Source organism: Rhinolophus ferrumequinum, chromosome 12, assembly GCF_004115265.2.
Source record: "Rhinolophus ferrumequinum isolate MPI-CBG mRhiFer1 chromosome 12, mRhiFer1_v1.p, whole genome shotgun sequence".
NCBI lineage: Eukaryota > Metazoa > Chordata > Mammalia > Chiroptera > Rhinolophidae > Rhinolophus > Rhinolophus ferrumequinum.
This window is the reverse complement of record NC_046295.1, coordinates 14,182,542-14,197,348: the sequence shown is the minus strand read 5'-3', so window position 1 is coordinate 14,197,348 and position 14,807 is coordinate 14,182,542. Positions and strand designations below refer to the sequence as shown.

The window sequence follows — 14,807 nt, the reverse complement described above, 5'->3', positions numbered from 1 at the left end:
GGTTGTTTCCATGTCTTAGCTATTGTGTATAGTGCTGCAATAAACATAGGAGTGCATAGAGATTTTTGAATTGAAGTTCTGGATTTCTCCGGATAGATACCTAGGAGTGGAATTACTGGATCATAAGGTAGTTCCATTTTCAGAATTTTGAGATACCTCCATACTGTTTTCCATAGCGGCTGCACCAGTCTGCAATCCCACCAACAGTGCACAAGCGTTCCCTTTTCTCCACATCCGCGCCAGCACTTGTTGTTTGTTGATTTATTGATGATAGCCATTCTGACTGGGGTGAGGTGGTATCTCATTGTGGTTTTTATTTGCATTTCTCTGATGGTTAGTGAGGTTGAGCATTTCTTCATATGTCTGTTTGCCATCTGTATGTCCTTTTCAGAAAAATGTCTCTTCAAGTCCTCTGCCCATTTTTTAATTGGATCGTTTGTTTTTTTGGAGTTGGGTTGAGTAAGTTTTCCATAGATTTGTGATATTAATCCCTTATCAGATATATCACTGGCAAATATCTTTTCCCATTCAGTAGGATCCCTTCTTGTTTTATTGATGGTTTCCTTTGCTGTGAAAAAACTTTTTAGTTTGATATAATCCCACATGTTTATTCTTTCTCTTAGTTCCCTCGCGCGAGGGTGTATATCAGTAAAAATCTTACTCCGGGTAATGTCTGAGAAGTTTCTTCCTATGTTTTCTTCTAGGTATTTTATGGTTTCAGACCTTACATTTAAGTCTTTAAGCCATTTTGAATTTATTTTTGTATATGGTGTAAGGAGGTGGTCCAACTTCATTTTTTTGCATGTGTCTGTCCAGGTTTCCCAGCACCATTTATTGAATAGACTGTCATTACTCCATCGTACATTCTTGCTTCCATTGTCGTAGATTAAATGGCCATATAGGCGTGGATTTATTTCTGGACTCTCTATTCTGTTCCATTGATCTATGTGTCTGTTTTTATGCCAGTACCATGCTGTTTTGATTACTGTAGCCTTGTAGTATAATCTGAAGTCAGGTATTGTTATACCTCCCACTTTGTTCTTATTTCTCAAGATTGCCTTTGCTATTCGGGGTCTTTTATGGTCCCATATAAATTTTAGGATTATATGTTCTATTTCTGTGAAAAACGACGTTGGCAGTTTGATAGGAATTGCATTGAATATGTATATTGCCTTAGGCAGTATGGACATTTTAACTATATTAATTCTTCCTATCCATGAACATGATATGTGTTTCCATCTATTTATATCTTCCTTCATTCCTTTCATCAGTGTCTTATAATTTTCTGAGTATAGATCTTTTACTTCTTTGGTTAAATTTATTCCCAGGTATTTTATAGTCTTTGGAGCGATTGTAAATGGGATTGTTTTTTTAATTTCTCCTTCTGATGTTTTATTATTGGTATATACAAATGCAACTGATTTCTGAATATTAATTTTGTATCCTGCCACTTTACTAAATTCATCTATCAGCTCTAATAGCTTCTTGGTGGAGTCTTTAGGGTTCTCTATATATAGTATCATATCATCTGCATACAATGATAACTTTACTTCCTCCTTACCAATCTGGATGCCTTTTATTTCTTTTTCTTGTCTGATTGCTGTGGCAAGAACTTCCAGAACTATGTTGAATAGAAGCGGAGATAATGGGCATCCTTGCCTTGTTCCTGATCTTAGGGGGAATGGTTTTAGCTTTTCCCCATTGAGTATGATGTTAGCTGTGGGTTTGTCATATATGGCCTTTATTATGTTGAGATAAGATCCCTCTATTCCCACTTTCTTAAGGGTTTTTATCATAAATGGCTGTTGGATTTTATCAAATGCTTTTTCTGCATCTATTGATATGATCATGTGATTTTTATTTTTCATTTTGTTAATGTGGTGTATCACATTAATAGATTTGCGGATGTTGAACCACCCCTGCATACCAGGAATGAATCCCACTTGATCGTGGTGAATGATCTTTTTAATGTATTGCTGAATTCTGTTTGCTAATATTTTGTTGAGGATTTTTGCATCTATGTTCATTAAAGATATCGGCCTGTAGTTTTCTTTTTTTGTGGTGTCTTTGTCTAATTTTGGGATCAGGGTGATAGTGGCTTCGTAAAAAGTGTTTGGGAGTCTTCCCTCCTTCTGGATTTTTTGGAAGAGCTTGAGGAGAATTGGTGATAATTCTTTTTTGAACGCTTTGTAAAATTCACCTGTAAAGCCATCTGGTCCAGGGCTTTTGTTTGTTGGGAGACTGTTGATTACTGATTCAATTTCCGTGGTGGTAATCAGTCTATTCAGGTTTTCTGTTTCTTCTTGAGTTAGCCTTGGAAGGTTGTACGCCTCTAGAAAATTGTCCATTTCTTCCAAATTGTCAAATTTGTTGGCATATAGTTGCTCATAGTAACTTCTTAAAACTCTTTGTATTTCTGCAGTGTCCGTTGTCACTTCTCCTCTTTCGTTTCTGATTTTATTAATTTGGGTCCTCTCTCTCTTTTTTTTAATGAGTCTGGCTAATGGTTTGTCGATTTTGTTTATCTTCTCTAAGAACCAACTCTTGGATTCATTGATCTTTTGTATTGTTTTTCTGGTTTCTATTTCATTTAATTCTGCTCTGATCTTTATTATCTCCTTCCTTGTGTTCCCTTTGGGCTTATTTTGCTGTTCTTTTTCCAGATCCCTTAAATGTGAAGATAAACTGTTGATTAGTGATGTTTCTTGTTTCTTTAGGTAGGCCTGCAAAGCTATGAATTTCCCTCTTAGGACTGCTTTCGCGGCATCCCAAAGATTTTGGGTCGTCGTGTTTTCATTTTCATTTATCTCGAAATATCTTTTGATTTCTTCCTTGATCTCCTGCTTGACCCATTCATTATTTAGTAATAAGTTATTCAGCCTCCATGAATTGGTGTGTCTTCCCGTTTTTTTCCTGTAGTTCATTTCTAATTTCATAGCATTGTGATCAGAGAAGACAATTGGTATGATTTCAATTTTCTTAAATTTATCAAGACTTGTTTTGTGGCCTAACATATGATCTATCTTGGAAAATGTTCCATGTGCGCTTGAGAAGAAGGTGTATTTTGCAGCATTGGGGTGAAATGTTCTGAAAATATCGATTAAATCCAAGTGGTCCAATGTATCATTTAAGGCTGTTGTTTCCATATTGATTTTCTGTCTGGAAGACCTGTCCCTTGTGGTCAGAGGTGTGTTGAAGTCCCCGACTATAATAGTGTTACTGTTGATCTCTGCCTTTATGTCAGTCAGTACCTGTTTTATATATTTAGGTGCTCCTATGTTGGGTGCATAGATGTTTACTAGGGTTATGTCCTCTTGTCGGATCGATCCCTTTATTATTATATAGTGCCCATCTTTATCTTTTAGTATGTTCTTCATTTTAAAGTCTATTTTGTCAGAAATAAGTATTGCAACTCCAGCTTTTTTCTCGTTTCCATTTGCATGAAATATCTTACTCCAACCCTTCACTTTCAGCCTGTGTGTGTCTTTTGTTCTGAGGTGAGTCTCTTGTATACAGCATATACAAGGGTCTTGCTGTCTTATCCAGTCAGCCACCCTATGTCTTTTGATTGGAGCATTTAATCCATTTACATTTAAAGTGATTATTGATAGGTACATAGATATTGCCATTTTTAAATTTGTAGTTAGGTTGTTTTGATCTTTCTTCTATTTACAGAAGACCTTTTAGTATTTCTTGCAATGCTGGCTTGGTGGTAATAAATTCCTTTAGCTTATTTTTTTCTGGAAAGCTCTTTATCTCTCCATCAACTTTAAATGATAGCCTTGCTGGATAAAGCAATCTAGGTTGTAGGCCTTTGTTTTCCATCACTTTAAGTATCTCCTGCCACTCCCTCCTGGCCTTCAATGTTTCTGTAGAAAAATCATTTGATAGTCTTATGGGAGTTCCCTTGTATGTAACCCTCCGTCTTTCTCTTGCTGCTTTTAGGATTCTCTCTTTGTCTTTAAGCTTTGCCATTTTAACTATAATGTGTCTTGGTGTGGACCTGTTTGGGTTAATCCTGGTTGGAACTCTCTGCACTTCCTGGACTTGTATGTTGGTTTCCTTCATCAGGTTGGGGAAGTTTTCAGACATTATTACTTCAAATATGTTCTCAATCCCTTGCTTGCTCTCTTCACCTTCTGGTATTCCTATGATGCGCATGTTGTTGCGCTTGATGTTATCCCAGAGGTCTCTTAGGCCATCTTCATTGTTTTTTATTCTTTTTTCTTTTTGTTGTTCCGTTTGGGTGATCTCTGCTACCTTGTCTTCTAAGTCGCTGATTCGATCCTCTGCTTCATCTAGCCTGCTGGTAATTCCTTCAAGTGAGTTCTTAATTTCGGTAATTGTGTTCTTTATTTCCAACTGGTTTTTCGTTATGATTTCTACATCCTTCTTTATGTTTTCTCTAAGCTCGTTTGTTATGATTTCTACATCCTTCTTTATGTCTTCTCTAAGCTCCTTAAACATTCTTATCACCAGTGTTCTGAACTCTGTCTCTGAGAGGTTGGTTACGTCTGCTTCATTTGGTTCCAGTTGTGGAAGCTTCTTCTGTTCTTTTATTTGGGACGTGTATCTTTGTTTCCCCATTCTGGCTGACTGTGTTTATTTTGATATATTAGGTAGATCCCCTAGAGTTCTTAGTTCTTGCTAGGTTATCTTGTGTAGTATGTGTCCTTTATATTTGACTCGCACCACGTCGTCCTCCTCTGCGTGTGCTCCAAAGGTGAGTCTTGTGTTGTGTACACTGTCCCGTTCAAGAAGATCTTTAATTGCTTCCCGCTAATGAGCAGGTGGGGTCAACTCCTGGGCTGACCTGCCGTGAGACTTGGCTCTGCCCCCCGCAGGGCACTCTGCTGCGTGAGGGTTGACCACCCCAATGTGGTTTGGCCTCTATGGGCTCCAGAGCCTGCCGAGAACCCCCTCTAGGTATGTGACCTGCAGGTCAACCCCGGCTGCACTCCGATTTGGTCTGGAGTTGGCCCCCAGATATGCCGAGTCCCGTGCCACCCAAGCTGGGCCCCGGCAGGGAAGTCCCAGAACAAGGCAAATCACCAAGCACAGCAGCAACGACAACAGCAAAGAAGAAAAAAAAAAAAAAAAAAAAAAAAAAACAGCCGATAACCCCCGCTCGACACAGGCAAAGATATCAAAGATACAAGATAAAGCAAAACAAAACCAAGCAAAGCAAAACAAAGCAAAACAAAAAGCAGCGACCGTCTCGGCCTGAGCCCATCAAGCAATGACCAGGTTGTCCTCTGCTGTACCAAAGAGCCCCCTGCTTATTGCGCAGGCAGAGCCGGTCACCTGGTGCTCAGAGAGACTTTGGGACTGCAGACTTAAAAGCGTGGGCCTGAGGGGTCTGGATGATAGTCTCCACAAAGTCAGTGCAGCTTCTGCCCTTGTCCGCACGTATGCACACCGAGAGGAGCACCACCAGTCCTTTGTCCAGAGCTCGTGAGTCCTAGGGCACTCCTTCAGTGTGTGTGTATGGGTGCGGGCGGGAGATTTCTGATCTGCTGACCGTGCCTCACAAGCTGGGCCCCGGCAGGGCAGTTTCAGAACAAAGCAAATCACCAAGCACAACAACCACAACAACAACAAAGAAAAATATCAAATACGTTCATATGCAAAAACCACCTGATAACCCCACTCGACAGAGGCAAAGATATCAAAGATATAAAGACAAAGCAAAACAAGACAAAACAAAGCAATACAAAAAGCAGCGACAGTCTCGGCCTAAGCCCACCAAGCAATGTCCAGGTTGTTCTCTGCTGTACCAAGGAGCCCCCTGCTTATTGCGCAGGCAGAGCCGGTCACCTGCTGCCCAGAGAGACTTTGGGACTGCAGACTTAAAAGCGTGGGCCTGAGGGGTCTGGATGATAGTTTTTACAATATCAGTGCAGTTTCTGCCCTTGCCTGCACAAATGCACACTGAGAGTGGCACCACCAGATATGTGACCAAAACTCTTGAGTCTTAAGGCACCTCTTCAGTGTGTGTGTGTGAGTGCGGGCAGGAGATTTCTGATCTGCTGAAAGCCCAGAGCTGCGCCTGCCTCACTGCTGATCTCCGGGTGTGTCTCGGCCGCTGCACCCACCCCACCCTAGGCAAGCCAGGAAGGGTGGGGGCTGGAGATGGAGGGGTCTTCACTCTCCCAGCCCAGCCGTGTGTCGCCCTCTTCCCGCAGGCCAGAAAAGGTGGTGGCTGGGGGTGGAGGCGTCTCTTCTCTCCTAGCGCAGCCAAAATCACGCACACTGCCCAGACTGCCTGGGTCAGGGCTGCCCGTCAGGCTTCCCAAAGCGTGAGCTTTTGATACCACTTCTCGGTTCAGGGGCCGGTTTAAGTCTCTGGAAGGGCGGGGTAGGATTGGGAGAGCAGGGCTGGGGGGAGGGGCCCAGGTATGGAGACTGCGCCCCCGACCGCCGCAGGGCGCGCCGCCTTCCCGGCTGGAGAAATCAGCCGCGGGACGCAGGGAAAGAGCCGCCTCCCGGTCTCTGCGCTCTCCGCTCTGCCTGTGCGCGCCCGGCACCGCGGGGCTGCACCGCGGTTTCCAGTCCCAGTCTCTGGAAGGGCGGGGTAGGATTGGGAGAGCAGGGGGGGGAGGGGCCCAGGTATGGAGACTGCGCCCCCGACCGCCGCAGGGCGCGCCGCCTTCCCGGCGGGAGAAATCAGCCGTGGGAGCAGGGAAAGGGCCTACCCCCGGTCTCTGCGCTCTCCGTTCCGCCTGGGATCCCGCGCCTGCCCGGCTCCGTGGTTTTCGGTTTTCGCCCCCGCCAGCTGAGGCTCCGCTGGGGGCTGGGCTCTCCCGCCGCTGCCGGCCGGGCGCTCCCACGCCGTTTCTCCTCCTCCTCTCCTTGCTCCGTCCAGTTAGCTTACCCCCAAGAATTTCTTAGCTTCAAGCAATCCACGAATCTCTCCACTATATTGTGTGGTGAGCGAAAATTTCCTCGATGGGTTATAGTTCCCGTTTGCAACAAGATCCGGAGGAGAACTCAGAAAGTGCGCCCTGCTGCCGCCATTCCTATGACGTCCTCCGGCATTCTCTTTATGTGTCTCTGCCTGTACCTTTCGTCTTCCTTTAAGGACACTAGTCATACTGGATTAAGGTCCACCCTAATGACCTCATCTTAACTTGACTAAATCTGCAAAAACGCCATTTCCAAACTTGTTCAAATTCACAAGTACTGGAGATGAGGGCTTCAGTATATCTTCTTGGGGAATACAATTCAACCGATAACATTGTGGGAAACCATATATATGACCTGTTCAGGGGAAAATATTTTCCCTCCAGAGATCAGTTCTTTGGTCTTTGAATTGGATATTGCGGTTTAAGTTGTATATACATTGTGACTCTATTATCTCCCCATTGCCCTTATCTTTTTTCAGGTGTTATATTTAGAAAATAAAATAAAAGGTACCATCTTCTTGTGACTCTTAGAGTGAAAATAGCTTATGAAAGTATAGAGATTTATTTTTATTCTTCCAGTTTAGAAATGTGCTTCATAGCATTATTGAATACTGTAATACTTAAGAGTGTTATTTAAAGATGATGGTGGTTTAAATTTGTCCTTATTCTTAGGAATATTTGTTTGAAAATACATATTTTCAAATATTCTTATTTGAAAATAATTTTTGATAAAATAATAAATTTTTCCTTTTTTTGTTCCGTTTAGGAAATAGCACACTCCCAGGTAAAGCAGGAGGCTGTATTGCTGTATGAAAAACTTGATGAGTTAGAGTCCCATCGAGATCAAATGACTGCAGAAGATAAAAGTGTGTGCTCTCCAATGGAAGAGAGAGAGAGATTGCTTAAGCAGGTAGCAAAAACAAACATGCTCATTTTAATATGTCAGGATTTGGTAAATGCTTTATGTAAGGCATATAAATAGAGAAGAAATCATTAAGTTTATTGTCTTAAAAAACTGAGAAGTGAGCTTCACCTAAATTGATATGAACTACTCGACCAAGAAAGTCTAGGTAAAAGTGATTTCTCACAAACTTTTTTGACATAAATCTTAATTTTATATGGTCTTCATGCATATTTTGGCCATTTTTTTTCATGGTTTGGATTCTTATAAGGAAAGCTTGAAGCTCTTCTTTATTGGTCAGTAAATAATTAGATAATCTTACTAAAGATCTGTTCTATTATTTGTTTTGGGCTTTAGAAAATGAAGTGCCCCAAGGCTAATGCTTTTTTTTGTGGTTGTTATTTTCAGTGCTTTAATGAAGTGAATGGAATTAAAATGTCCTATGAAGTCACAACATGTCACAAGATCATGTCATATGTATTCAGTAGCTTTCTTAAAACCCCAAGGCTGGCTTTTATTTAGTACTAAATTGTAATTAGCCTATTATTTATGCTGAGACTCCATAACTATAGGGCCCTTAGGAGAACTACATGTGTATATTTGAAACAGCTCTAGTCAAGAGCCTACAAATTAGATTTTTGTGGTCTTAGATTGAAACCAGTGTGTTTGGAAGAAACTTAGGGATCAAGTAATGAGATATTTAAGTATTAGGATCATTCCAGAAAGGTATTAAAATCTAGAATCTCTGAAGTTCCTTGGAAAGAGATCATTGGAGGCAGGGGAGGAGTGATCTTGGAACAGGATTGCCAGATACAATACAGAACGACTAGTTAAACTTAAATTTCAGATAAGCGGAGAATTATTTTTTAGAATAAGCATGTAAATGTAAGGAAAAGTGGGCCAGCCTGGTGGCTCAGGCGGTTGGAGCTCCATGCGCCTAACTCCAAAGGCTGCTGGTTCGATTCCCACATGGGCCAGTGGGCTCTCAACCACAAGGTTGCCAGTTCGATTCGTCGACTCCCGCAAGGAATGGTGGGCTGCGCCTCCTGCAACTAAGATTGAACACAGCACCTTGAGCTGAGCTGCCGCTGAGCTCTCGGATGGTTCAGTTAGTTGGAGTGCATCCTCTCAACCACAAGGTTGCCAGTTCGACTCCCTCCAAGGGATGGTGGGCTGCGCCCCCTGCAACTAACAACAGCAACTGGACCTACAGCTGAGCTGCGCCCTCCACAACTAAGATTGAAAGGACAACAACTTGACTTGGAAAAAGTCCTGTTCCCAATAAAGTCCTGTTCTCCTTCCCCAATAAAATCTTTAAAAAAATAAATAAATAAATAAATAAGGATAAGTATATTTCAAATATTCCATGGTCTATACGTACCTTAAAGGTTATTTATTATTTATCTGAAATTCAGATGTAACATCAGATGTAACAGGATTGCTAAATCTGTTAACCCTACTTTGTGTGTTGGGCTTGGGGCCACAGGGTAGAGACAGTCTCAGAAATCACAGATATTTATGTAAATTGATTCAGGCCTCAAGATGTGTTAACCTCATGGGGCCTTGTGGGTTGGTATGGAAATATCAGTCACCATCCTTTCTTTGAGGAAGAAAGAAAAATTTGTGAATAATTCTTTAGTTATATTCCTTTTAACTTAAAGGTTGAATTTTAAGAAGTTTCAAGACAGAGGTGATATTTGACATTTTAGTATAACATACCTTGAAGGAATTTCTCTTTAAGATAGCCTAACAATGAGTAATTCTTCAATACTATTTTCTTTTTATGTCTTTATAGGTTAAAGAAGATAATCAGGAAATAGCCAGCATGGAGCGACAGTAAGTACATTTATACTAGGATGTTTTACATCCTTTTCTCCTTGTAAATGTACCAGAGGTGCATATTGTTACAGTAAGTTTTCAGTGGTTCACATTGATAATATGGATGCCACAGTCAATCTTATTTTCAACCACATACCATACAATTCACATATTTAAAGTGCGCAGTTCAGAGATTTTTAGTACATTCAGAGTTGTGCAACTCTCACCTCAGTCAGTTTTAGGTCAGTTCAGTCACCCCCCCCCCACCCTTATCCCCCTCACCTTTTAACCATCACCGCTTTCATCCCCCCACCCCAGCCCTAGATAGCCACTCTTGTGTTCTGTCTCTGTGGATTGGCCTATCCTGGACATTTCATATAAATGCAGTCATATAACATGTGGTCATATATGGCTGGAGTCTTGAACTTTTCAAAGTTCATGTGTGTTGTAGAATGTATCAGTATTTCATTTTATTGCCAACTAATATTCCATTATGTGGATATGTCATATTTATCTGTTCATCCATTGGTGGACATTTAGATTGTTTCCATTTTTTTTGCTATGATGGATAATGCTGGTATGATATTCATGTACAAGTTTTTGTGTGGACATATGTTTTTACTTCTCTTGGGTATATACCTAGGAGTAGAATTGATGGCTTATATAGTAACTCTATATTTAACTGTTTGAGGAATTGCCAGACTATTTTCCAAAGCAGTTGCACCATTTTACATTTCTACCAGCAGTGTACGAGAGTTCCCATTGCTCCATATCTTCACCATCATTTATTACTATCTGTCTTTCTTCGCTATACTGGGCAGGTGTGAAGCAGTATCTCATGGTTTTGATTGCATTTCCCTGGTGACTAATGATATTGAGCTTCTTCTCTTATATTTATTGGCTATATGTATATTATCTTTGGAGAAATGTCTGTTCAGATGCTTTGTCCATTTTTTGATTGTGTTATTTATCTTTTTATCACTGAATTATAAGAGTTCTTCATGTATTCTGGATATGAGTCTCTTACCAGATAAATGATTTGCAATCTGTGGGTGGTCTTTTCACTCTCTTAATGGTGTCCTTTGAAGCATAAAAGTTTTAAATTGTGATGATGCCATTTATCTACTTTTTTCTTTTGTTGCTTGTGCTTTTGGTGTTATATCTAAGAAACCAGCACCTAATCCAAAGTCACGGAGATTCATGCCTATGTTTTATTCTAAGAGTTTTAGTTTAGCTCTTACATCTATATCTATGATCCATTTTGAGTTGTCTTTTGTATATGGTATAAGGTAGGAGTCCAGTTACATTATTTTACTTGTGTATATCCAGTTGTCCCAACACCATTTGTTGAAATATTCTTTCAACAAATATTATTTAATATTATTTTTCCATTTAGTTGTCTTGCACCTTTGTCAAAAAATCAATTATATGTAGCTACAGGGTCTTTTTTCTGGACTCACAGTTCTATTCCATTGCTATATATATCTAATTCCAGTGCCACACTGTCTTGATTACTGTAGCTTTGTAGTAAGTACAACTGCTTTTTGCTAGAATGGTAACCCATATAATCTTCTATCAATGATAAATTTTCTAATTTTTTGATACTGATTTACCAACTTAGTTCAGTTTATACAAACCTACAGAAAGAAAGATTTTTTCTAAAATTGTCTAAAGATTTTTCACTTTTTTAATGTAAGTAAAGCTCAAAAGAAGACTGGGAAAGTCTGCTTTTGAAGTCAGGCAACCTAACATGTTCAGAACATACTTGCATTCGAAATGTGAATCATGTAAAAGGACCTAGAAAAGATTTTTAGATCTTTCTAGACCTGTAGTATTATCCTCAGAATAGGGCATGTTATTTCTAGATATTGTTTAGGTAGCTTAGAAAAGATTTAAGATTTCTTAACCTCATCATTAAATGTTTTTATTCAATACCTGTGTTATCTGTCATAAATTTGTAAAGTAATATTTTCAACAGGTTGACAGATTTAAAAGAAAAAATAAATCAATTTAATGAAGAAATAAGGCAACTTGACATGGATTTAGAAGAACACCAAGGTAATTTTGCTGGTATTTTTATTGGTATATTAACAGTTATATAACAGTATTGATACAGTATTAATTTTGGCCTCAGTGACTATTTACCTTGGATTTAGTATTTAATTCTTTATGATATCACTAACTTTACTAAAATACCAAAGTATTATAGTACTAAATATTACAATTAATAGTAAATTATTTAAGCTGATTGAAAAACTTGAAATAACTTAAAATGATTATATAATGATAAGAATTTATTTGGCAAAGCAATTTTTTAAAAATAAAGTAAAATGATTTCAAGTTGTTAGCAATTTCGAAATTATACTTCCTAAGTATGGTCAATTATTAATTAACTGGAGTAACTAGTAGAGTTGGGGAGAGGGGGGAGGATCATGTCACAAATATCACAAATAACCCAGAAAGAAATAATTTTCTAGAGGGCCCAGTGGTAGCAAGTACTGATTTTTCTGGTCCTCTCCCAACTCTTCCTAGCAGTGAGATTTGAAGAGCCAAGGCAGGAACCAGAACACTTGGGGAAGCCTGGGTTCTACAGCGGTAGGAACTCTGTCTTGGGGATTTGTGAGTTAAGTGTGGTCGGGGGAAGAGTTTGGGTATTACAGTTTCCTAACCAGCTTCTCTCTAATGAAATAGAGAAGGGTGGGAATCTCGTGGCACTTTAATCACAGGTTAATTGCAAACCAGTTAATATGCTGTTGGATTATCAACAATTGATAATACATATTCTTTGAGTTAGGTATGGTATTGTAAACAGTCTGCATGTGTACTCGTATGTGTACCTGTTATGGCTGAAGAAACACTGCTAGCAGGGAAACAGCATGCGCTACTCCTGTTTTTTTACTTGACTTTTAAATGCAATATATTAGTTTTATTTATACATTTTCTTGATTTATGAATAATAACTTTAGCTACTATTGATTATTTGCCTGATCTTTGCAAGAACCTTTGGAGCCTGTAAACCCTTTTATACTCGTACTTGTTGAAGCTCAGAGAAGTTACTCAAATTCCCACAGCTAGTAAAGGGGTCAAGTCTATAATTAAATCAAGTTCTCTTTCACCGTGAAGTTTTCATTCTGTTGCCCAAGCCTAATCTTGGCTTTCTGATACGAAGTTCTGCATTTGTAAACTAAAATTATTCTTATGAAATGCTTACATAGTTTTATTTATATTTATTACATAGTTTTAATTTATTTATTTATATAAATGAGGCATCATAAGGCAGACAAACTTTAAAGCCCAGTTATTAGGGAAGTAAACTTACCTGAGCTTTCATTTTCTCATCTGCAAAATGAATATAATGGTCTTACCTTGCTAAGGTTTGTGAATATTAAATGGTATACATGCAAGTTACATTTACAATAAATTGTTAAGACTATGATCATGTCATTTCCTTTATTAAATTATTTTATTGCTTTTAATTTATGTAGATTTAGTATTCTAGATTTTCTTTATTGATATCTTAAATTATTCTAAGAAATTTGATAATGTTCTTGATTTTAGATACTTTAGAGGATACATTTTAAATAATTTTCCTCTTTCTAAATTTAAATTTCTAGCAACATTAAATTGATTTTTCCAGTAAAATAACTCATTATGGAGGTAACAATTTATTATTAATTGCTAGTTCTAAGATAAATGGAATGCTTTGAATTTGAGCTTCCATTTTCATTTTTGTTTTGTAACCTTCTTTGTCCTTTTTGATTAATGTAGAAAAAGACGATCTATAATGTAATAGTAGCAAAAAACATTTGTATGTAAGTATACCAGGGGTGCCAAAAACATGTATACATATTTTAAGAAAGGCAAAAGCTATTTAAATGGTAATATTCAATATATACCGATAACGAAAAATGAATACAAGTCACATTTGACTTCTGCAATTACAAGAGGTGCTCAAAGTGGTTACCATCAGTGTCCAGACACTTCTGATTACGGTGAACTACTGCTTGAGCAACGTTGACCAAAGTGTCTACTTGTATACATTTTTTTGGCATGTCCCGTATATAAAATATATGTGATATACAAATATGTATGTATACACATATATATATATGTATATATATATATAAAATATATCAATGCATTCGTTTTTTATTCTTCTGCTACCCTGTAATCGTCCTGTATTATTGGTACAACAGCAAAGGGGGTTTTAGAAGGTCACCTATTAGAAGGTTCCTGGTTAGTTTAGAGCCTTATTATTTCTTGCCTGAACTTTTGCAGTAGCCTCCTAACTGGTCTCCGCACCTCAGTCTTGCCCCTCTTAGTTCCCCATGACCTATAGGATGAAATTTAAGAATTTGTGCATGTCATTCTAGTCCCTCTACATTGTGGCCTATACGTTGTCAGACTCCTCCCCCACCCTTCATCATCTCTCTCCTTACATTTTAATAATTACAATGTACTTGTGGTACCGCACACCTCACCCCTTTTACCGTACATCAGACTGTTTCCTACTCAGTCCTTTGCTCCTGCTATCTGTTCCCTTGTCTTGAATGTTCTTGCGTTACTTACATTACTAACTTCCTATCTTTTAGGATCTAGCTTAGATATCCTTTATCCAGCCTAATAACCCTGACTTCCCTCCCCATCCTGTTTCTGGGCTGGGCTCTGTGAGTGCCTCCTCCATTATCAGCGCACATTGTGCATGAATGCATCACTGCATGGACCACATTATGTTAGCGTCTCTACTCAGCTGCTTGTCTCTCCCGTTAGGCTGTAAGTCCTCTACAGGGGCTGTCTCTTACTCACTTTGGTAACCTCTTTCATCAACATACTGTCTGGGAAAATAAACACTCAATACATATTTGTGGAGTGAACTAAACAGGGAAAGAGTTGTTGAATGAACTGAAGTGAAAGTTGGGCTCTAGTCACTTGGGCCCTTTATGTTGAATGTACGTATGCGCTCTTATCCAGAGAGCTTGATTAGTGAGCAAAGGTTTCATCACTTTGTAGAGGATTCCTACCTTGGATTGATGATTTCCAGGTAAAGTAGTGGCTTCTTGTTGACATCTGCATCCTCAGAGGTCCTCGACTCAAAATTGTGGGTAATCTACTCCTGAAGATGTGGAGAAGGATAATTAATTTATTAGGTTGATGCAAACGTAATGGCAGTTTTTGCAATTATT

General features: G+C 39.0%; 1 protein-coding gene across 3 annotated transcripts in view; it reads left to right on the top strand.

Moving 5' to 3' along the window:
* The window catches only part of IFT74 (intraflagellar transport 74), an 80,830-nt gene that overhangs the window by 40,423 nt on the left and 25,600 nt on the right, over positions 1 to 14,807 (top strand). For all 3 annotated transcript variants that reach the window (XM_033123038.1, XM_033123037.1, XM_033123036.1), the window contains exons 11-13: positions 7,672 to 7,815; positions 9,602 to 9,642; positions 11,603 to 11,682. In XM_033123038.1, coding sequence (XP_032978929.1) covers positions 7,672 to 7,815; positions 9,602 to 9,642; positions 11,603 to 11,682 — 265 coding nt within the window. The remainder of the gene's footprint in view (positions 1 to 7,671; positions 7,816 to 9,601; positions 9,643 to 11,602; positions 11,683 to 14,807) is intronic.